Source organism: Merops nubicus, unplaced genomic scaffold (genome assembly GCF_000691845.1).
Source record: "Merops nubicus isolate BGI_N331 unplaced genomic scaffold, ASM69184v1 scaffold27527, whole genome shotgun sequence".
Taxonomy (NCBI): Eukaryota; Metazoa; Chordata; class Aves; order Coraciiformes; family Meropidae; genus Merops; species Merops nubicus.
In genome coordinates this window covers 8,478-29,832 of record NW_008620028.1, presented here as the reverse complement: position 1 = coordinate 29,832, position 21,355 = coordinate 8,478, and the positions used below count along the sequence as shown (strand labels likewise).

At 45.6% G+C, this 21,355-nt stretch overlaps 1 protein-coding gene across 1 annotated transcript in view; it reads left to right on the top strand.

The window, feature by feature from the left end:
• The window catches only part of CEP170B (centrosomal protein 170B), a gene marked incomplete at its 3' end in the record, with an annotated part of 42,553 nt that overhangs the window by 13,639 nt on the left and 7,559 nt on the right, over positions 1 to 21,355 (top strand). The window contains 6 exon segments of the mRNA XM_008944004.1: positions 1,523 to 1,601; positions 4,279 to 4,337; positions 5,611 to 5,749; positions 13,741 to 13,842; positions 14,940 to 15,416; positions 18,620 to 19,386. Of these exon segments, the coding sequence (XP_008942252.1) occupies positions 1,523 to 1,601; positions 4,279 to 4,337; positions 5,611 to 5,749; positions 13,741 to 13,842; positions 14,940 to 15,416; positions 18,620 to 19,386 (1,623 nt within the window).

The window sequence follows — 21,355 nt, the reverse complement described above, 5'->3', positions numbered from 1 at the left end:
TTTTTTTTGTGCTGATGTTCAGCTGATTCTGCAGCCTCTATTAAGGGTCTTTTGGTTTTGAAGGTAGTGTTTCTATCTGGAATAAACAGTTTCCTTGTGTTATTTTGTTTGAAGTAACCATGGATGAATAAGTAAGACCATCAAAATGGGCTTTCTTGCAGACTTCTTCTTTGCAGAATATTCAGCAAATAATTATTCCTGTTCCAGATCTGATTGTTGTGGGATTTTAAAATATTTAAAAAAATTCATACAAATAGGAATTCCGTGCCTTTTAACCAGCTTCAGTGCTTTTATTCTAAAATTATAGGCCTCTTCCCCAGCTCTTCTATAAATTGCCAGGAAGCTGGGGGCTGTTGTCTGCTGAGGTTCTAATTTCCTGCTCCAGCATTTATTTTTCCCCTGTGGTTAATACTTGGTCTTATCATGGATGTTTGGCTTGGCTGAGGTGAGAAGGCAGAAGACTTTGTCTCAGTGGTGAGAGCATGTAAATTCAGTTTCTAGCATAATTTTGATTCATTAGAGTGTAGCTGCGTTTGTATTGAGGCTACAGAGACCCAGCAGTGGGCTCCCGGCCTGTGGGGCTGAGTGAATCCCACCTTGGGAGGCAGAGTGACTCCTGGTGTCTGTGACTGCCCTGGCTGTCCCCGAGGGCCAAATCCCCATCTTGTGCTTCTTCAGCTGAGCTCCTCATTCATTTTATTTGGCCCGAGCTATTAGAAAAGTACATGGCTTTATTTGTGAAAGATGTCTATGAGTGGTCGATTGGTTCCTCTGTTCTGTGAGAATTGTTCCTTAGGGGTCCCCTTGGAAAGCAAGCATCTGAGACATCAAGATGTTTGTTCACCGCATGAAGTACATTTCTTGCACCTTTATAGGGATAACTTAGTTTCTTTGGTCCTCAGTTAACTGCCTAGAGCATAGGAAAAATCAGTATGCGACTCTTCTGCCTGCTACTCTAAAATATGGTGTCTGGGACAGTGTGGCCACAGACATCATGGTGATGCCACTGCAAATGTTTGTTTTCCTGTGCATTTTCATTTCCCCCTTCCTCTGTGACAGGCTTTGCTTTCGAAATTGTAAGGCCTTGGGGCTGACACCAGTCTCATTTGACATCCAGCAGAAAGCTGATTCCCAGCTCAGTAATTAGAGTATGAGCTGCACCCTTTGCTGCTCTTGCTGGTTGTGAAGGGTGGAGGAGAACCGAGAACATCTGAAGTTCCTAACTTCAGGCACATCATTTACATGTTCACGGCGGGGACTAAAATTTCATTTGCAGTTGGTGGAAAGGTAAATCTCCCTAGAGGTCCCTTCAGAGCACCTCGCTTTGAAGCGTAATTGGGGTGCTCTAACTTGCCCATGGGAGCTGTTTGTTTGGTGTTGATTTTTCTAGGGAACTTAGCTCCTCACCTGGCCGACTTTGTGCTAGTGCACCCTGAATGTGTGTAGTGCCGTTGGCAGGTGGGCACGGGTGCCCTCCCTGATACCTTCAGTGAAAAATCATTCCCGTGCCTCTTTCCTGCAGACGTTCGTGAATGACGTGAGGATTCCTGACCAGAAGTACATCACCCTGAAGCTGAACGACGTCATTCGCTTCGGCTACGATATCCTTGGTGTCTGCAGAGGGACTGGGGCACGGCCTTTGCCTGCGATGTCCACGCCTTTGTTGCATGGACAGTTAACAGTCCTAATTGTGTCTAATGAGTGGGGGTGTTTATCTGGCCTCCTGGAGCCTTTGGATAGCTCATGAGCTTTTGTTTCTCCACCATGGACCTGATTTGGAGCATATTAATCTTGGTGCTTGCTACCTTTGTTGAAGTTCCAGTCAGGCCCTGCACTGCCAGTAGTGACTATGGAGGTGCCTCTTCAAGTCTCTTTCTAAGGAAGGGTTGCATTTTTTCTTTCCGTGTGGGTGGCAACTGTAGCTGGTACCAGCTGGGGAGCTAACATTTCATATGCTTCTGTGTAAACTAACATCTTCCTTTTTTTTTTTTTTCATCCAACTTTTGTGTTTTTGTTAATCATTTCACCCAAATGTTTGCTTTCAAATGGTTTTCAGGTCTTCAGCCTTAAACATTTAGCTTTGGGGCTCGTGGCCAGACCCCTAGTTCTGTATCAGCTGAAGTTTGTCTGTTCAGATTGCTTCTGGCACAAAATGCAAGAGTAAATCTCTTTTTAGCAATAGCAAATTCACCTCTCTTGAGGGAGGCTGGGCTGCAGTTACTGCTTTGTTTACAGAGTCACAAGTCCTGCTAGTGTCTGCAAAAATACCTTTGCCTTCATCCCTATCCTTTTTATCCTGAAGTGACATAGATGTCCAAATGTCCTTCTGAGCCTGCAGAGCAACACTGGTAAGTAGAGGCTCCTTTTGCTGCCTTCTCATGTCATCTCATACTTTTTTTTCACTTTTTTTAGTTGCTTCTGTCTGCCAAACTTTACCCAGTCAGACTGAATTTAGAAGTAGCAAGTGTTTTCTCCATGTTTCTTTTTTATTTTGCAGGGAAGTTTCAGTTAAAACAGTCCAAATGTTTCTGAGAATAAAGGGAAAGACTATGTTTTACTACTGGAAGATGGGGAAGTCTTTGGCTGGAAAACTCTTGTGCATCCTTGACTTCAAGGCCACATTCTTGTGACTTTTGCTGTCCCCATGACAATCAGTTTGTACTTGGCCATGTTGTAGCCCTGGAAACACTCCCAACCTTGCTGGAACCTAGAGAGCTGAAGCAGTGAGGAGAAGCTGATCCTCCCTGGTCTTCCAGGGATCTGGGTACCTCAGCCCTGAGCAGTGACAGTGCAGAAGCATTGCTGTTGCAACAGGGATGCTTAAACTGAAAGGGGGCAGATCAGCCTTCAGATCAGTATTTCAGCAGGGTGCAGCTGATGTGGGTTCAGGCATACAGGGGAGGAAAACCACTGAGTAGCTCCTTACTGAGCACTGCCCAGAAACAGAGCACTGTCTGGGATGGTGTGGAAAGGTGGCATCTCGGCGCACACGTGGTGAAGCCTCTTACAGTCCCGTAGACAACCTCAGCTCTGGCTTTTCTTGACTTCACAACTTTGCAAATGTTTTTTTTGATGGTCACGTGTCTCCTGGTCCCTGGATGTGTGGGGAAGCTTGCAGATTAGCTGTGAACTCCAGTGTAGCAAAGGCATAAGCCAGTGCAGAGTGTGGGTAGGTTTAAACGGCTGTGATACAGGTTTAAACTTTTTATAGAGAGCAATTCTGAGCACTGGGGAGCTGAGTTGTAGTGTTTAGTCCTGAGCCCTTACATGGATATTCATGTGAAATGAATGATTGTGTTTATGAATTGTAGAATTTATTGCCCTCAACAGGAAAACTTGTAAGAATGTAGGTTTTGGAGTAATCTTTTTACTTTGGCATAGTTGCTGCGGCTGTTACAATCTCTTCCTCTCCGTTGTCACTCTCTTTAGCTGTGCTTTCTGTGCATGCCACGTTCAGCTCAGTGAAGATGCAGCATCTCCTGAGGTCTCAGAGTTGGTTGTGTGCTGTTGCATAAGAGCGTTTGTCTCTTTTCCATTTACAGTTTCACTTGCAGACTGTGCAGCATTTCCCTGCTATGCCAGTATCACTTGGTTTATTTTTAGTCTAACATTTTCCATCTTTCCTTTTTCCTCTGCTTTGCTCTGTGCTGTGCTGATTGGTTTGTTCATGATGACATTGACAGATGCTTCCTTTTTTTCTAATTCTGTGTTGCTGAGGATTATTGCCTAGGCTCAACCATGTTGAACGCTTCCCTTCCTAAGAGGTCACAGCAGCTCATGACCTGATTTACTTTTCATCCAGGAAATTGCAGTGACTGAAAAGCCTTGTCAAGGCAAGAGAACATCATAGTCCCAGGCATCCCTACAGGGAGCAGAACTCTATGGGCCCTGTGTCCAGAGTGTGTGAGATTGTCCCATCTTGGCCAGGATACCATGGGGAGTCCCTGCAGCTTTGGGAAAAGGAGTGGCAGCTGAGTCAGGGCTCTGGCTGCTCGCTGGGTCCTGCATGGAGCTGCTGGTGCTCCCTGAAGCTTCTCCTGCCTGCTTCACTTGTCTGCTGCCCTTCAGTTGGCATGACCCTGGCCAGCAGACATGACTGAACGCTCTCTTGCAAAACATGCAAGACGAGAACCATGTTGGAATACAGTGCAATTAACTTTTAGTACTCTGCATATTTTAAGCTTCCCTAGTTTTATGATCTTGTTTTCTTTCCGTGACTAAATGCTAGATTTCTCTGTCCCTGAAATTCCGTTGCTATTTCCTTAATGACTTCTGTACATTCAAACATGTATGTCCTGGAACAAATTCAACACAAAGTCCCAGAAGAAGCATTAAAGGTAAGGGTGTCTAGGTGCAGGTGCATTTTCAAGAAGAAAGTTAAGTTCCTCAGTAATGGTCAAGCAGGCTGAAATGTTAAAATGCTCTGGACAGCAATGAAATGTTCCACAGTGTGAGGCTCTCCTTGGATTGTGACTCAATAAAAACTTTTGAGGAGAGATAGACTTCCCAGTTATCTCAGCTCTGATCTCTTACCCCTGTGCTAACATGTAGATGAAGTTATTTATGATTTCATGACTGCCAACAAAGAAGATTACTAAAGCTGTAATGTATTAAAGAATAGTCAGCACATTAGCTTGTGAGTGAAACGCAACAGAACTTGTCCCCTTCCAGAAGTGGAGCACAGATGCCTTTTTCTGAGCATGATGAATTAGATATATCAGCTCATTTTTGCCTTTGAGCTCCCAATTTCTACTCGCTGAGCAGCTCTCTTAAAAGTGAGGTGTTCTTTAAACAAATAAATCAGTAGCAGGTACAAAATATTCAAGCATCCTCTTATCTAAGGCAGAAAAATGACTCCCTCTAGGCAAGAGAGCTGTCATGTTCAGCTGAGAGGTTGGGCTTTCAGAGCCAGACATCACCTCTTGATTAGCAGATACTGGCTTCTTAGCCATGACTCCATCTTTAGGACTTGGAGAGGATCAGAAATGTGACAACTAGAACTGGGCAAAAGATTCAATGAACTTACTTGGGGGTAATCTGGATGTGTACACCCTTTTATTAATTTACTTATAATACACCCACTTTTAAATAGCTCATTTACTGTGTTCATGTGGAGCCTGTTTTAAGGCAGAATCAGTATCCTAGCTGGAGAGAGGGTTTGGAGACAAATAATTAAAATATGCTTTAATTGCCTTTGCTGAAAACCTGAGATAATGAAGATGAGCACACAGAAAGAATTTATACTGTTGCTTTAAGAACAAAGTGGATTTCAGGATTTGACTCCTGAATGGAAAATGGCCTAAGTTTTGATCCTTCTCAGTTTATTCTTTAAAGGGTTTCCTAATTAGCTGTTTTGCAGAGCTAAGTCACAGTGACCTTCTCATGGACTAGAACTGTCAATGTTTCCCAGACGGGGTATTTGAAAGCCTCTGAGGTGGTATTTCTGCTCTTCTGCAGCCTCCACTCAGGTGCACACCACTTTTTGTGGTGGAACATGGCTAAAGTGTTTGCTATTGCAGGACCCTCTGCAGGAAGGGGTGTTTTATCTTTTCCATGGGCTAGCTCACAGGTCCCACGGGCACCCTGCAACTGATGCTTGTGTCTCTGCAGCATGAGAAGTACACCAGCCAACTTCAGATGAATTACAAAGGCACGGGAATGAAGAGGGCGGAGCAGCCCATGGAGCACAGTGTCTACACCGAGTCCCCGCAAGCCAAGCTGGAGAAAGGAGAGAGGAAAGCAGTTACAGGTACTTGCCCAGGAACCGGTTCGTCAAGATTCAGAACAAAGTGCAGTTTGAGCCCTGCGCTGGGTCGTGATTCTGACGGTACAGTGTTGTGGGTTGTGCCTAGGAGCAGTTCCAGAAGGGTCCTCTTTCTAAACCTCTGAGTATTCCAGAGTCTTATTTTTTGGAGATTCAGCCTCCAAAGAAAATCAGCTGGTGTGATGGTTCAGGCTTGCCTTGGCTCTGTGTGTGTGCTGGAGAACCTGTGGGCTGAGCAGGTTTGGTAAGTTCTTTGGCACCTGTCTGGTCTATTTTTAATTTCCTAATCGTGAGCTGCTGTTTGAACAGAGATGGTGACTCAGAATAGAAAATGTATGGCTGCTGTGGCGTGATGCTGGCAGGCAGGCGGAGGAGCAACAAGCCATCTCTTTCAAAAAAGCCCTGTATGGTCTTTAATGGCTGTATTTCCAAATGTGCCAGTATGTGGGATTGAAACTGACTGCCACACTGGGAGACATTTGCTTCGCATTTGCTCTTCCCCACCTGCAAGCAGTTTCCATTTGAAAATTTCCATCTGTTCTCCGTTTCTTTACCTGATTCTGGCTTCCTTTAAAGACTCTCTGCCAAACTCGCTTCCTCCCTGTTCCCTGTCACTGTGGGCCGAGACCTCCCTGGCAGTCTTGTCTCACCCAACTTCTACCACCTGTACATACTGCCCTGGCAGATCTCTCCCCTGTTCTGCTCAGCTATCCATTGGTGTCCTTCTCAATCTTGATGGTGCACTGGAGGAATAAATATGGCTTTAAAGCAATCCCAGTGATGACTTGTGGCACCAGTGGCAGCGATGGTCTTGTGGCACCAGGATGGCAGAGCGATTGGAAAGCTTTAGGGTTAGCAAAGAGACTGCCCACTGCTTCTGTCAGAGGAAGAAGCAGGGAGGTGAATGGATGGGCAGGTGAGGGAGTGAGACAGCAGCTTGGGCTAGGTGATCTAGAGGGAGATACAGCAGCTTTCTAGAAAAGTGTAAAACTTTGGTTAAATCCATTAAGGCTTCATGATAATTGGAGTGGGCTGGCTGACCTTAATCTCCCATGTATTGTCTTTATTAAAATCCCTCTAAGCTGACATAGTGTGCTCAGCCAGTGTAATTTTTCTGCCTGGTCTTGTTGCGTCCAGCTGTGTGTGGAAGCACACACACCCATGTGCCCAAAACACTTTCTTTGTGTCGCTTTAGCTGTGGCTGGGTGTCACCCTCCCCCATGGATGGTGCTGACTCTGCCTCCCAAGCGTGCAGTTAAAGGGATGAAGTTGGTGATGATTAACCATGGCACCGTGGAGGGTGAGAAGAGGTGATCCTCACTGTGGGGAGAGCTCTCCAGCTGCCTTTCCAGGGCCATGGGGTTCGTGAAGAACATTGCCAGTAACTAGACCAGTTTGCCAGTAACTGGAACCAGTTTGCATTTGCTGCTGCCTGGCTGCATGAATGCTCTCATTTTTATTCTTGCTACCTTCCAAAATACTCACTAGTTGGTTTTAACCTACATAGCGTAAGCGGTTGATATTTGGAACACCTTCAAAGTCAGGACGTTGAGTGACTCTTCAGCAAGGTGACCCATTTCTCTAGCCTGTGGTTTGCAGAGCTGCATCATCCTTAGCGGGCACAAACCATAGGTCTAAGTCAAAAAGGGCTGTGAGTATTTTTTGGTGGCCAGTGCTGAAGTATGTCCTATGCAGTGGGGCGGGTGGATAGAAGAAATCTGAAGTGCTGCTAACCCCACTGAGAGATGGAGGAATTAATGTCTTTTTGTTGGAAATATTTTGCTGGATCAGACTGAAGTGTGTGGAAGGAAGAGAGGAGGGAGTCTGAGCATTAAATTAGCACCTCACTCTCCAAAAAGCATCTCTGTCACGTGAGCAGAATGATCAGTGGGTTCCTTTTTCATCTGTGATGTGATTGGTTCACCTTGCCTTCAGCTGCACACATGCTCTGTTTTGCCTTGGTTGCTCTCAAGAGTGGCAGCAATTTAAAACGTTTAGTGGAAAGAAGAGTATAGTGTTCTTACGGGGAGTGGGCTTGCTTGCTGGCAGCAGAAAGAGGCTGTGAGGAAGGAGCTGTTTTGCTAAGCCTGTAAGTATTTAGGAATTTGCATTGACTAATTAAAGCAAGGTCTGGGGTGACAAAAGCCTTTAGAAGAATCGCTTCCCAGGGCCCGGTGGAAGAGAGGCAGAGGGAATGCAAGCTTTCAGGGAAGAGGTTTAACAAAACAGTGTGAACAATTAGAGCTGCTTAGAAATGGGAGGAGGTGAGGGGCTGAGAGAGATCCAGCCGACTGACTGAGAAATAGCCATTTAGCCTTTATGCTGTTGAACTTGCAGCTTTTGGGCACATGTTGCCTGTAAGCAGAAAATCATCGGTCTTTGTGAAATGTTTGAGGCAAGGAGCCTGGCAAGCCCTGTGGGTTGGATGTGGATACGAATAAGAATAGTGCCCACAGTTCTGCTGGTTAGTGCTAAAAAGAGCCATCAGTTCCTGTTGAAAGCCTTAAAGCATTAGGGGGCCAGGTACAGCCTTGAACTGAGCAGATTTTAGGACTGTCACAATCCCCATCTGTTGCTACCTGAGTGGAGGTACTGGATGAGATAAGCTACTTTGTGGTCTTCTGTTCTCAACATATAATTAATCCTCAGGCTGATCTTAATTTTTTTAATCTTTTTTTTTTTTTTTTTTAAAGGCCTTATAGTGCTGGTGGACTAGATTGTGCCAAATCTGATGACTATCTTCTGAATAACTGCTGCAGGCCTGAGTTCCCAGGGGTGGGGGCTGCCCACAGCATCCAGCTGAAATGGGCATCACCATCTGCAGGAACAGGACTTGAGGTTCTCCAGGGGTCAGTGAAATAGGCTTGCTTTCCAGGTTAGCATCCAGGTCATTAGGGAGTCCTTTCAACAGAGTGGCCAGCTTGAAAGTCTTGTTGGTGTCTGGGGCTGAGGTCAACAGGCAGCATGGACAGAGGCAGTGGGAGTAGTGCCCATTTGTGGTTTCCATGGTCTTTGGCTGCTTCCCCCATGAGATCATGGTAATAGCTATTTAGACGCACAGCTCTACCCTAGCCTTTAATTGAGGCGAGTGGTGGTGATGTATCTGCTTTTCATCTGAGCTAGGGTGGTGGTACCTGCAGCATGCTAAAGGTTTGACCATGTAATTGATACAAATAAATTTATGATTATCAGCCTGATTTGAAAGCTTCTGGGATCTGTGTATCTTCACAGCAGAAACAAAAGACTGGGGCTTAGGTTTGCCATACACGTGTGAGATAAATACTGCAGCAAGGAGTCGGAAGGTTGCTTTATGGTTATTGCTACTGGGTCTGAATTCTCTCTGATGAAAAGGAGTTAAAAAGCAGAGATGTAAAGAGTTAATTCTAAAATGTTACAGTTAGATCATCTTTTTTCCTAAGGCCACTGCCGTGAGAAACCTACTCTGCAGCTTCTGAAGATGGACGTTACTGTTATTAATAATGGATCAAAAATGGTTTGACTTAAAGCAAGCTGGATTTCTCATGCTTTTGTTATGACCTGCTGTAGACAGCTTCAAAGCTGTGTTTGCTTCTGTCAGCAAAGAAATGTGCTGTTGCTGTCTGTGTCTCTTGGGATGGTTTGAAGCTTTGTGAGGACCTGGGCAAAGCACAGCCCCTCTCCTGACCGCTGGGGACACCTTCAAGGGAAATCAGGCCCCTCTGCAGAAGGAGCTGAGTGCTTGTCATGCCAGCTCTTCTGCCCACTTGCTGATAGAAAGCAGCATTAACACAGGCTTTCTCCTTGCCCTTTCATCAGCTGGCCTGTATTTTTGGTCCTGCCCCTATGTTTCTGTGTGATTCACTTCTCCATAAATACAGCCTTGTATTGACACATCTCATGTTCTCTTGTTGTGGTGCCTCTCCTTCGTGTAATCAATAGTTCTGTATTAACTTAACAGGCTTCATTCTTGCCAGATTTGTTAAACAAACAAACCTCTCTTGCTCTTCACTAAAACAGCCTTCACTTTTTTCTTTTGAGTGACTGCCCTGAAGACTGAAATCCAGGAGCAGGACACGTGTATGTCAGTGTTCTTCTCCATATTACACTGTCACCAGTACCTCTGTACTTACCTGTCTGAATGCTTGTGCTGACCTCAATTCAGTTATCTAAAAGGATGGGTTTTGGGCTGTCTGCCTGAGTTGATGAGCCAAGAAATATGTCTAAATGACTTTGTACCATCTGGGTAGCCTGGCATGGAGTGGAGAGAGGTGGTAACGAGCTGCCATCAATTGGAGGAAGTCTTATGTCTTTAAAATGACTGAGTAGCTACTTTGCATTGGTGTTCCTTGCCTCACCACTGACTCAGGCTAACCCAGAGTCTCTCTTCTCTTGCAAGAGCTTCCATCTTGCACTGAACTATAACAGACAGGCAATGGTGTCTGTGTCTTGGGGCACAGGCAGACATGCTGCTCTGGATGCTGCAGGTCCAGGTTGAGGTCACTACCCAAAATGCATCCCAGCTGGTGAAGAGAAAAGCCCCCTGGCACAACTGCATATGTGGTGGCTTCCTGGCCCACTTCCGTCACAGACATCTGGTCTAGCTGCCTTCCTATAATGCTTCCCCCCTCTGCTTTTTATACAATATTGTTGTGTTAGAGCTGGAGCAGGGAGAGGTGTCAGGTTTGTTTTGCTGGCAAATCAGAAGGAACAGAAGCTTCTGACATGAGCAGGGCAGAAAAATGATGTAGCTCCTCTTCTGAAGTCAGGGAAATTTTACTCTGGCTCAGGATCTGGCCACTTTCAGCAGTAGCTGAGGATGAGGGTGTCTGTGTCACTTGATAATGTTATTCAAAATGCAAATTAATGTGAAGGCTTAGTGGAAACATTAATTGCTCTTAAAATATTGAAAAGGTCCCCAAATAGCAAGCTACTGACTCCTCAGCTTTCCATCTGTGCTTTTTGCAGTCTTTGAAATGAAGTTCCAGTTTATTGTGGAGGCTGGGAGAGGGAAGGAATGAAAAAACCCACAGGAGAGCACAGCTGTGTTGCACAGGCTGTGACAGGACGTTGCAGGTGGAGCCACGTGAGCTCTGTGTCGTGGGGCAGGAAGGACCTTCTGCTGCCACCCCAGTGGCCCCAGGACTGTGCACTCTGGCCAACCTGATGCACTCTCTGTAGGTGCTCCTTGATGTGCCATGGGGTTTTGACTGTGCTAGCCCTTGTCAGAGAGGGAATCTGGGGAATTTCCAAGCACCTATTAGGGCTCTTCAGGGTAGGGAGGGAAATTTGAGAAGATGGAGGAGCTGGCTCATTATTCTTTACAAATTAAATCTTTCTATGAAATCTCTTGTTTTTCCTTCAGCTTTCCTTGCAGTCCCGAAGTTGCCCGTCAGCAGAAAAAGTCTAACAAAGGCTGACTTGCTCCCCTAGATGCCTTTTCCCTGTAGTAGTAAAGCTTCTGGGGAACAAAGGCAGTATCTTCTCTGTTTAGTATGCAGATAGGACAGGATTCTTGGGGCTAGAGCAGCTTCTGGGGAAAAGTCTGTCCTGTAGGATGGGTGCGAGCTCTCCTAGCGCACTTCGGCCCCTTTGGAAACAAGTTTTTCTTGGAACAGGTAACTAGAATCTAGTCTAGGGGGCCTGTGGGATCCTTTGAGGGGGTGGGATGTGCTGGAGAGATGAGCTGTAACGAGGCAGCTCCTTGCAAGGTGCAAGCAGTAACAGAGCCAATGCCATGCTTGGGAAAGATGCTGCTTGTCCAGGAACTGAGGGCAAGATGGTCTTTGCATTTCTTCTTTAGGGCAGTAGTGTAGGGTAGTATGCTCAGGATTTATTCCAACAACAATTTAAACCACTGATGAACTTTCATAATGGATTGTATTAATTTGAGACAAATATCCAAAATCTCTTTTCTTCTGAGTTGAGCCCTCTGCTCTGCACCCTTGACCTTGAGGCATGAGTTACCCCAGACCTAGCTGGCTGTCATTGGTGGATTTGTCCATCACCTCAAAGAAATATTGATGGAATTGTCCATCACCTCAAAGTGTTTGTCTCCTGGCCCTGACTGCCTCTTGGCCATCAAGCCTAAGATCAACACTGCAGTTCAGAGGATGATAATCCTTTGCAGTGTGTGCCCCAAAGAAGTGCCTGACATTGGCAGAGCAAGTCTCTGCAGTGTGGCGGGTTCTAGTGGGCAAGTCATGGCATGAGGAGAGGGTGGTAGGTTTCTGACAGGCTGTGTGACAGAAGGTCTCATCCTAGCAGAGGCCAAACCCAACATTTGGGTGCCTCTATTCATTGACAAGCTTGTGAATAGTTTGTTGTGTTTTTTTTTTTCTTCCCCCTCTCCCTTGAGTGGTTTATCCATCCTCAGTTATGAAACATATTGCTTGGCAATTCCAATTTATTCATGGTGAGAAATACTTCCTCCTTTGAACTTTGAAAGGCCGCCCACATAATGGCAACATGTTTTCTCTTCCACACACCAGGCAGAAAGGGGACTAATACTTTCAGCCTCTTCTGATGCTGTGTGAAGGGAGGCAGCATGGTTAATTTTGAAACACAGAGATGATCTCTTGAAAAGGACCTGTGGGCTGTATCTGTAAAGCAAAATTTTTTGCCTGTGGACGGTCACTGTGCGAGCTTATATCTGGAACAATTCTAGAAAAAAAACATCTGAAGTAGTGGCCGTTGGGTCTGTGGAGCTTTAGGAACAGCCTAAATCAGCCTTCGTTTTATCTTTTCCTTATTTAATTCCCCTTCCTCTCCAAACTTCCCTTGTGCTAATGACCACTTTCTGTCATACCCCTATTAAAGCAGGGAATGCAAAAGCTGCAGGGTTGTTTGAGGGCTGCTTCAGACAGGGAAGTGTGTGGGTTTAAAGCCACGAGCCAAGCAGCAGCTGGCAGTAGAAGCCTGGCTGTGGCTCTGTGGCTAGAGCCAGGATTTAAGACATGGCCAGTAAAGCATCTGCTGATGGCTGTTACCAGTAGAAGCAGAAGCAGCAAAGCTGGAGTTTAACCTCATCCCCTGACCTATCCTTGTGTTAGCATCACCTCTAGTTGAAAGAACAAAAGCTACTTTATTTGCTTCTCTTACACTATTATAAAAACATAATAATAACTACACCACAGGTAAATTGAGGTATTCTTTTTATTTGTTGCATAAACAGCAGCAGCCCAAGGCATCTGCCAAAACACAATCTTGTTTTGTGGTAGACAAACCAAGAAGCAGTGGATCAGCTCCTTTGGGTTCCTGTTGTTGCTGTGAAGCTCTGATCACTGAGCGCTCCCTGAGCAGAGAAAATGTTAGAAGCTTTGCTCTTCTAGGGGATCTTTCTCCATGAGAACAACCACTGTCCTGCAGTTCTCTGGAATCCACTTGGTTTACTTTAAGTTCTAGAGAGAAAGAGTTTACTTCTTTATGTATATGTAAGGAGATAGTTTTAATATTTTCCCTAAATTTGTAATGCTTCAAGAATTTCCTGTTGTGGGATATGTTTCACTTAGAGTGGGGGTAGTGAATAGTTGGGAAAAAATCACCGGCCTCAAAACATTGGAGGGCATGGTGGGGCAAGAAAGGGCAGAGCTGAAGTCTTCCCAGGTAGGGTCATGAAAAAGGTCTGATTTTCACCTGAATCGCAGACAATTTTGTGGTTAGTATTCTGTAGTCTGTCCTGCCAAAAAATCTCTCACTTCCTGTGAATAATGACGCTAGAAAGGGAGAAAAGCCAGTAACTGGGAAACACAGCTATGAAAGAGAGTGAAGGGAGGTGGAGTCAGCATCTTGCAGCAGAACGGAAAAAAGAGGGGGGGAAAAAAAAGCCTGAGCATATGCATTATTGTTGTGTATAATTTGATGTTGTTATAACTGCAACATGACAGGTACACGATCTCATTTGACCCTGCTGGTTTTCCCTTTTTGACACGTGGTTGGTTTCTGTGAACTTGGTAAATTGGTATTTTCTGTGTGAAAGTGTTTGCTTATTCTCTTCCTAGAAACCAACACCTACCGCACCCCTCTTTATGGGCAGCCCTCCTGGTGGGGGGAAGATGATGCAAATAACAAGGAGGACAGAAGGCAAGAGGAACATTACTCAGGTAATGGAAGTGATTTGGGGAGGTGCCCAGGACAAAAGTTCTGCATGCTTTTGCCTTTTACTGTGTGAAACTGTCCTGATTCAAGGCTTTAATTACCACTTTTCTTTGTGCTCCTGTTTGCACGTTCCCATATGTAGATTGCTGCTGCTGAAACCACAATAAGGGAAACTTAGTATGTTCCCCTAAAATTCTTGAACTTCAGAAACAACGGTTGTGGAATAATTTAGTGTAGATGGGAAAGGCCTCACAGAGCTTGCTTGAGACCTAGTTATGCAGCAGTGCTGTGTCTGTAATTGTATGCAGCCCATCTGAATAAACCATCCACTGTCTCCCAGGACTTTGCTATCTCAAAGGCACTTTAAGAGCTGATGCATTGTCTGGGTTTGATTCATGTGGAAGGAGTCCTGTTTCTCACCTCATTGTGCTTAGAAGCCATGCAGGCTTCCCACTCCTGTTGTGAATCTGCATGCATGGAAGATGCATCTTTTTTCACTGGTGCACAAAACCTGATGTTTCTATCAAGCATATGCTTTGCTGCATAAAGACATATTTCATTTCAGTGCACATGCAGCATATCTGCTGTCGAGCAGAGAGGGGTTGTGATTAGCACCCTTCCCAAGGAGATGAGTAAGTGACCCTCTAGCCAGGAAGTTTGGGTACTATGGAAAAAATGTGTTTTTATGCTTGATGATGTTACAGAATTGGGTGTTGGTCCAGGAAAACTGTGCCTGTGACTAGCTTTGCACACTCAAGCTTTTCCTTTGAACTGTGGAAGGTTGAGTAGGTGTGCATGTGAATTCGTTCAGCAACATACAGAAACCTTAAATGCCACCAGCCACGCAGGTCTGTCAAAACCTACAACTGTGCATGTGTGTTTGTGTGCTCAGCTTGCTCTTTGGGGAGCAATTGAATTAAAGACAAAGTGAATGGAACAAATGTTGGTCAGACTGTAGCAGTACTGTAAGCACCAGTTTCAGCTGATGAGGCCGGAGTAGGAAGCAGTCTAAACCAGAACTTGTGTTTTTCCCTTAATCCATTTCAGCTCATGTTTGTGAATTTAAGGTTTTCTAACTTTTTTTCTTTGTCCCCTTTTGTAGAAAGATCAAAAGAGATAACCCAACATGAAGAAGAACTGAATGGTAATATTTCTACTTATAGAGATGCCCAAGAACAGTCTGTGTTTGCCTTTCGGAGAGAGCCAAGTTACTTTGAGATTCCAACTAAAGAATTTCAGCAGCCATCAAAATCTCCAGAAACACAGGTCCATGAGATCCCAACAAAGGATGTTGATGCTGTTGTAGCCCCCGTTGTGCAGAGTCATGCCTCTTTCACCATTGAATTTGATGATGGTACCCCCGGTAAAATAAAAATAAAAGACCATGTAACCAAATTTTCACTCAGACAGAGAAGACCATACAATAAGGAACCAGCTCATACAGAAGTGATGTCAGCGGAGAGCAAAGTGGCTGACTGGCTTGTCCAGAATGACCCAAGCTTGATGAGGCGACAGTCTCCAGGAGATGATGTGTACAGTACAAAGAGTGACCTGCCAGTTCATGTGAGAACCCTTAAAGGTGAGTGAATGTCCTCTCAAGTGGACATGGTTCTCTGCTGGGCATGCAAATGCAGTGTAATAAAGGGGGGAAACCCCTTCTCCTGTCAAGGAGGTCTGGACTTCATTATCTCTGCTGCAAATTTGCAAGATGAAGAATATTTCTTTAATGACTCTTAATGGTTTGGCTAGCAGGCTCTTCACCTGGCCCTGAAGTCATGTGTGATGCTGGCCTGGGGACACTCGAATCTGGTTGCTCTACATTTATAACACCAGCTCAGCATTAACAGTGATTGGAAAAGGATTTTTGATTTTTAAATGTATAAAATAATTTTCAAGTGTACAGGTAGGCTGGTAAGCACAGATATTTCAGTGGATTTTCTTCTCTTGGCTTCTCCTATCTGAAGGAATGACTTTTCTTTTTAGCTGTAGTCCAGAAGAGGCTAAGTGTTATCATCCTGATGGCTGTAGTGACCAGAGCCCTTGGTTGGATGACCAAAGGTCCTGACACAGAGACTGGCAATAGAGTTGAGATAGATGTGATCAACAGTGGAGGAGATTGGTGTGCTGGTAGAATAAGGTTTCTTCTCTTAAGCTAAAGCTTCTTTGAAATCCTGTTCTATTCAAAAACTTTAGGTTTCATGGACTTGTATTCTGTTAAGTGTGTCACTCTGAGGAATTCTTTGGGGATTTTCAAAGGTCTGAAGTGCAGTTTGGAGCCCAGTTCTTAGTGCAGCTGGTGGGTCTCACGTGATTCTCTTGCGACTTTGAATATATTTTATAAGATTTGGGCCTGCTTGGATGTCTCTCTTGGGCCGTGCACTGAACAGCTAGTGGGAGATGACATGTTCCTGCATTCTCACTGCCTTATAGGCCTTTGGAAAAGCTTCATTTTTAACTGCAATTTGAACTGATTAGGACATACTGAAGGTTAGCAGACCTACTTAGTAACAGTTGGACTCTATGATCTTAAAGGTCTTTTCCAACCTAAACAATTCTGACTTGTGCTTGAGGTCCTTCTTAATTGAAAGCAATGCATTGGTTTTCCTTAAAAGAGTATATGCTTGGTCCTTGTTGGAATAAACCTCCTTGTAATATGAATAGTTTTACCTATTACACCTCCACCTGGACATTTTGTGTAGAGACTTTTTGAGAAGCTGCTATGGTCACAAAGGTGTCACAGATTCAGCCCTGGGGCTTGGCATGGCTTGGGAATGGAATTGGTTTGTTCTCATGGCTTGTTTCTAGCCCTTCCCAATAAGGGACAGTGTTGAGGTACCCTGCCTGATTGTTTAGGCTCTTATTTTCAGTATGCCTGATAGAAGCATTTGGGGGTTGGGTTGTTTTGGTTTTGTTTGGGTTTGGTTTTTTGTTTTGTTATTGTCATACTGGATTTTGTTGACTTGCTGGAGAACACCTTCAGGGATAGAAATGTGATTCAGTAGTTTTGCCCTTTCCTCTTGGAGAAAACTAGGAAGTTAGGCAGCTGCTGCTCATCCCCAGATTCTCCTGAGCAATGCACACCATTACTGGACTGACTGCACTTGCCTCTTTACAGTCCATAATGCCTGGAAAGAAACTGAGGTAATTTGATGCATAATTTGCATATCAAGATATCAACTTGTTGGACATTTGATTAAAACATACAGTGTCGGTGGCCTGAGGAGTTTATCCACCTCTGCTGTGGCAGAGGGCAGGGTGTCATTCGTCTGCAATAGCTGTGTAACATGTTCTTCTGGAAGGGCTAATTTTGAAGATGTCTTGGAGGCTACTGCTGGCTGCCTACCAGGTTTGGGCCCTCAGGATCAGGGATGCCCACTGTGAGGGATCGTTTGTAAGATGTGCTCATTTGCAGGAGCAATGTGCTGAATGTAAAGCCTGGTATCAAAACTAGGGACTTCAGGTCTTAGCAGCTTGTGGGGATGTGCGTAGTGTTCTGCTGGGCACGGTTGGTGTTTGTCCTTCTGTCCTCACTGTTTTGCATTCAGCAGAGTTCTTATCCAAGACCCTTTAATTTAAGAACTTTTCCTTCCATGGATGAAGCTTATTGGCCCTTGGGGCATAATGCAAAGTTTACTGGCTTCCTTCACAAGAGTGTTAGGAAACTCTTCAGAGGACGGACTCCTGAGCTGAATGGATCTTGTATTAAATTGTAATCTTTCACAGCTAACTTGAGATAATAAATGGTCTTCACCCATGTGTCTGGAGAACTTGCAAAGTAGGTTTAAGCAGTTTTCCTTTCAAACACGTGGTATTTTAGCCAGTGTATCTTGCTGCATATTACAGTCTAGCGCGCAGAGACCTCTTTCCCCGTTCTCCCGATGACAGGTTCCTGGTCGTTGACTGAATCGTGTTCTGTGCCTTCACACCAGTTTCCTTCTCCAAAAAAAGGTTTGTTTTTTTGTTTGTTTTACTTTTGTTTTACTTCAAGTTTCCTTCTGAGAGTCCTGAACTAAGTTGCTGAGGGGCAGGCATCACTGATGTATAGTGAAGGTTGTAAAAGTGGTTGTTGCTAATGCAAGTGAAAATGATTATAAACTTACTTTACACTTAGTGAATTCTAAGTAAGGATTTAACCTTTGCTTAGCTGGTGATAGGATGGTGTAACTCATGGGGGGGATTCTTAAATCCTCAGGAAAATTAAAGAATCCTGCACATTCACTTTCCCATTAGCCTCTGGTTTATTTCCCCTCTGTTGATGGGACTAATGTGGGTGCTCAGAGATGCATGCACTCGTAACCCACTAAGCTGGTCTTTCATCGTGGGGATTGGGTTTCATGGGGTGCAGCGTGCAGGGTTTATTTACTGATCCTGCAGAGAGTTTTCTGCTCTCTAACAGAACGTAGTGAGGTGATCTTGGACTACAGTAATTGGGCAGAACGGCAAAATAATGTCATTATTTTTATTTAAATAGAAAAAAAGCAAGAAACAAAACATGAAGTATCTGAACCAATCAGCATTACAAAATCAGAAATGATTTCTGGAATTGTTTTTTAATAGCTTGGTAGCCAACCAGTTGTGAAAAGTGGGGTCAGGAGACAACTGCCTTCTGTTTTATTTCCTCTGACAGGGTGCAATCCCTGTACCACAGCAGATGTCTTTGGAGTTGTTTAACCCGTAGGATTTTTTTTCTTTTAACTGAAATAGTAAATTTCAACCGGGAGGTAATGACGGGGCCACGGCAACCGGGGACACCAAAGTCAAATGCACATACCTTGTTTGCAGGCAACAGGCACGAGGACGGGACGCAGAGCGACTCGGAAGACCCCGTGGCGCCCAAGGCGGAGAAGGAGCCGCCGGCGGGGGGCGGCGAGCGTGCGACGGAGCAAGCCCGGCTGCAGCGGCAGATGAGGCGCGATCCCCACGAGATGCTGCACAGCAAGCAGGCCTTCGTCATCGAGTTCTTCGAGGACACGCCGCGGAAGAAGCGGTCGCAGTCCTTCACCCACAGCGCTCACTCCTCCCAGAGTGACGCCGACCCAGGGCCGAAGAGCAAGGTGGAGAAGCGCAAGAACGCGCTGCCGGCGGAGAAGCCGGGAGGTGCGGTGCCGCCACCCCACCTCGGGACCCCGGCGGGCAAACCCAGCAACAGCTCCTCCGGGACCCAAAGAACGAGCTCCTTCAAGAGGGAGAAGACGGAGGATCGGATCAGCTCCTCGTCCTCCTCCGCCTCCAGAGCATCGGCCAAAACTTACGGGAGCGTTGGCAGGAAATCTAAAATGGCTCAGGAGTTCATGGCCGAGTACTTGCGGGAAGCTGCTCAGTCGGGGAAGCCGAGTGCTGAGAAACCGGCCCCTCTGCCCATGCCGGTAGCTCCACGTGTGGTTATATCGTCAGAACCAGAGGCTGCCTCTGCTCCACCTCCAGAGGTGAAGTCATCCCAGGGCAGGAGGAATGATGAAGAAGACAGTGTGAGCGAGACGGGCACATACACTATCGAGACAGAGTCACAGGATAAAGAGGTGGAGGAAGCACGGAAAATGATAGATCAGGTAAATGCTGCTTTTCTGTGCTTGACCAGTGAGCTAAGGCCTGAAGGCTTGGGCTTCTGCACCTTGTGCTGGAGGGCCTAACTTCATTACCTGTTGCCATGGATGACTGCTCCCTTTTGAATAGGGTGTGGAGGGGTTTATGGTTTGAGGTGGGAAGCCATTCTGGGTGCCAACTAACTGGGAGACTTGTCTTTGAAAAGCCCCAACAAAAGAACAGAATCACAAATAAAAAACCCACAGAGTGCGAGAAGGCAAGGTAAGCCCACAGCCAAGAGCTGCCTTGCTCCAAAATGGGATTTGTATGGAAGAGTACAAGAGTGGGCTTGCCATCTGTTTAAGTGGAAGGCAACAGCAGAATAAAGATCAGGCTGATCCTGCCAAGAGCCATGGCTGGAAGCAGCTCTGCTCTCTAGGACTGCTCCCAAGCCTCTGTCTTGGCCTTGTGTCACCTCCTGCTGCTGTTATGAAGACGGGAGCTGCAGCTCATCACTGATGCAGCATCCTGTGGTAGGGCAAAGGAAACGCAGGCCAAGGGCTGGTGCTCATGACTCTTCACAAACCTTAGCGGTAGGTGGTTCTGTATTTGGCTGTGCCTGCTTAGAAAGGGAGTGCTTGCTGACAGGGCAAGTGGCAGCAAGTTGAGATAGTGACGGGTGTGGTCTAGGTCCGAGGCAATCCTAGATAGATCTATGCTTGTTTGGATTTTGCAAAGTGAATGATGGTCTAAAAACAAAACCCCAGAGATGAGGGAGAGGCTTAAAAAAACCCCACCCAACTAAGCAACCACAGGGCAAACCAACATTTGGCTGATTTTCAGGTTTAACTTTCACCTGTGGTCTATTATGAAAACAAATCTGGCAGGTTGCTATGAAGATTTAGTGAAGTGTAGGTAGAAGGATGGTGAGATTTAAAGGAAACCTTAATTGAGCCTGGCTTTAGAACTTTGTGTACAGTGTTCTGAGAGTCTGGATCTAGCTTCCCTCTTCTGTTTGTTTATCATGTTTATTTCTTATATCTTGTTTGAAATGTGACCGGAAGCTTTTGGGGTGGGGTGTTTAAGCCACAGCAAGGCCAAAGTCCTGACATTAGATAGTGTCTATGTTTAGCCCATATCTGAGGCTAAACTACAGCAGTTGCACTATCACCTGCTGACCCCTCCTCAGACAAGAAGGGGGATCAGGAAAAGGAGAGAAGATCTGGCAATTGAAATAAAAACTAATTTAATGAAACAGCAAAACAAATACCAATGTCGCTATGAAGTAGGCAAAGTTACCCTCTGCCCAGCAAAGATGTGGTGGCAATAAACAGGCAGGCAGTTCTTGGGAGCAGGAGAGGGAGGAGCGCGAGCAGGGTCAGGAGGAGCCCAAGCAGGAGGTCCCCCATCCTCAGCAAACTCTCCCCTTTATGCTGAGCTTGATGTTTATGGTCTGGGATACCCCTGTGGCCAACTCGGGCAGCTGCCCTGGCTGACTCCAAACTGCTAGTGGCCTGCAGAGCACAGCAGGCCTGGGATTCTGTACCAGCGGAGCCAGGACACATGGCTAATTGTTCTGGCGGGGAAACATGAGTAAAAATGCCACAAAAATACAATTCTTTCTAAGGAGTAGGCTTGGCAGCAAAGTTATTTGGGCAGGCAAGCTGGCCAAGTTCTGCTTCTGACTCTACCATAGACTTGGTGCAGTGCAGACCTGCCACTTGGGGAACAACTGATAACTGGACCTCAGTGTTTCTGTCTAGGAAGAAAGATGCTATGGATTCTGGACTGGCTGAGGCTTTTAGGTGACTCTACTTTTTATTCTCCCATCATTACACACACACTATTTTATTATTTTTTTGTTAATAGAAGTGAGAGTGGAGAACTTTATGGCTATCTCTGCCAAGCCTAGATAGCCTCCATGGTGGCATCTTCCTCTGAACTGCTTGTAGTCAGGGAAGAGAAATAAGCTCTTCTGAGGCATGGATCTTGGTC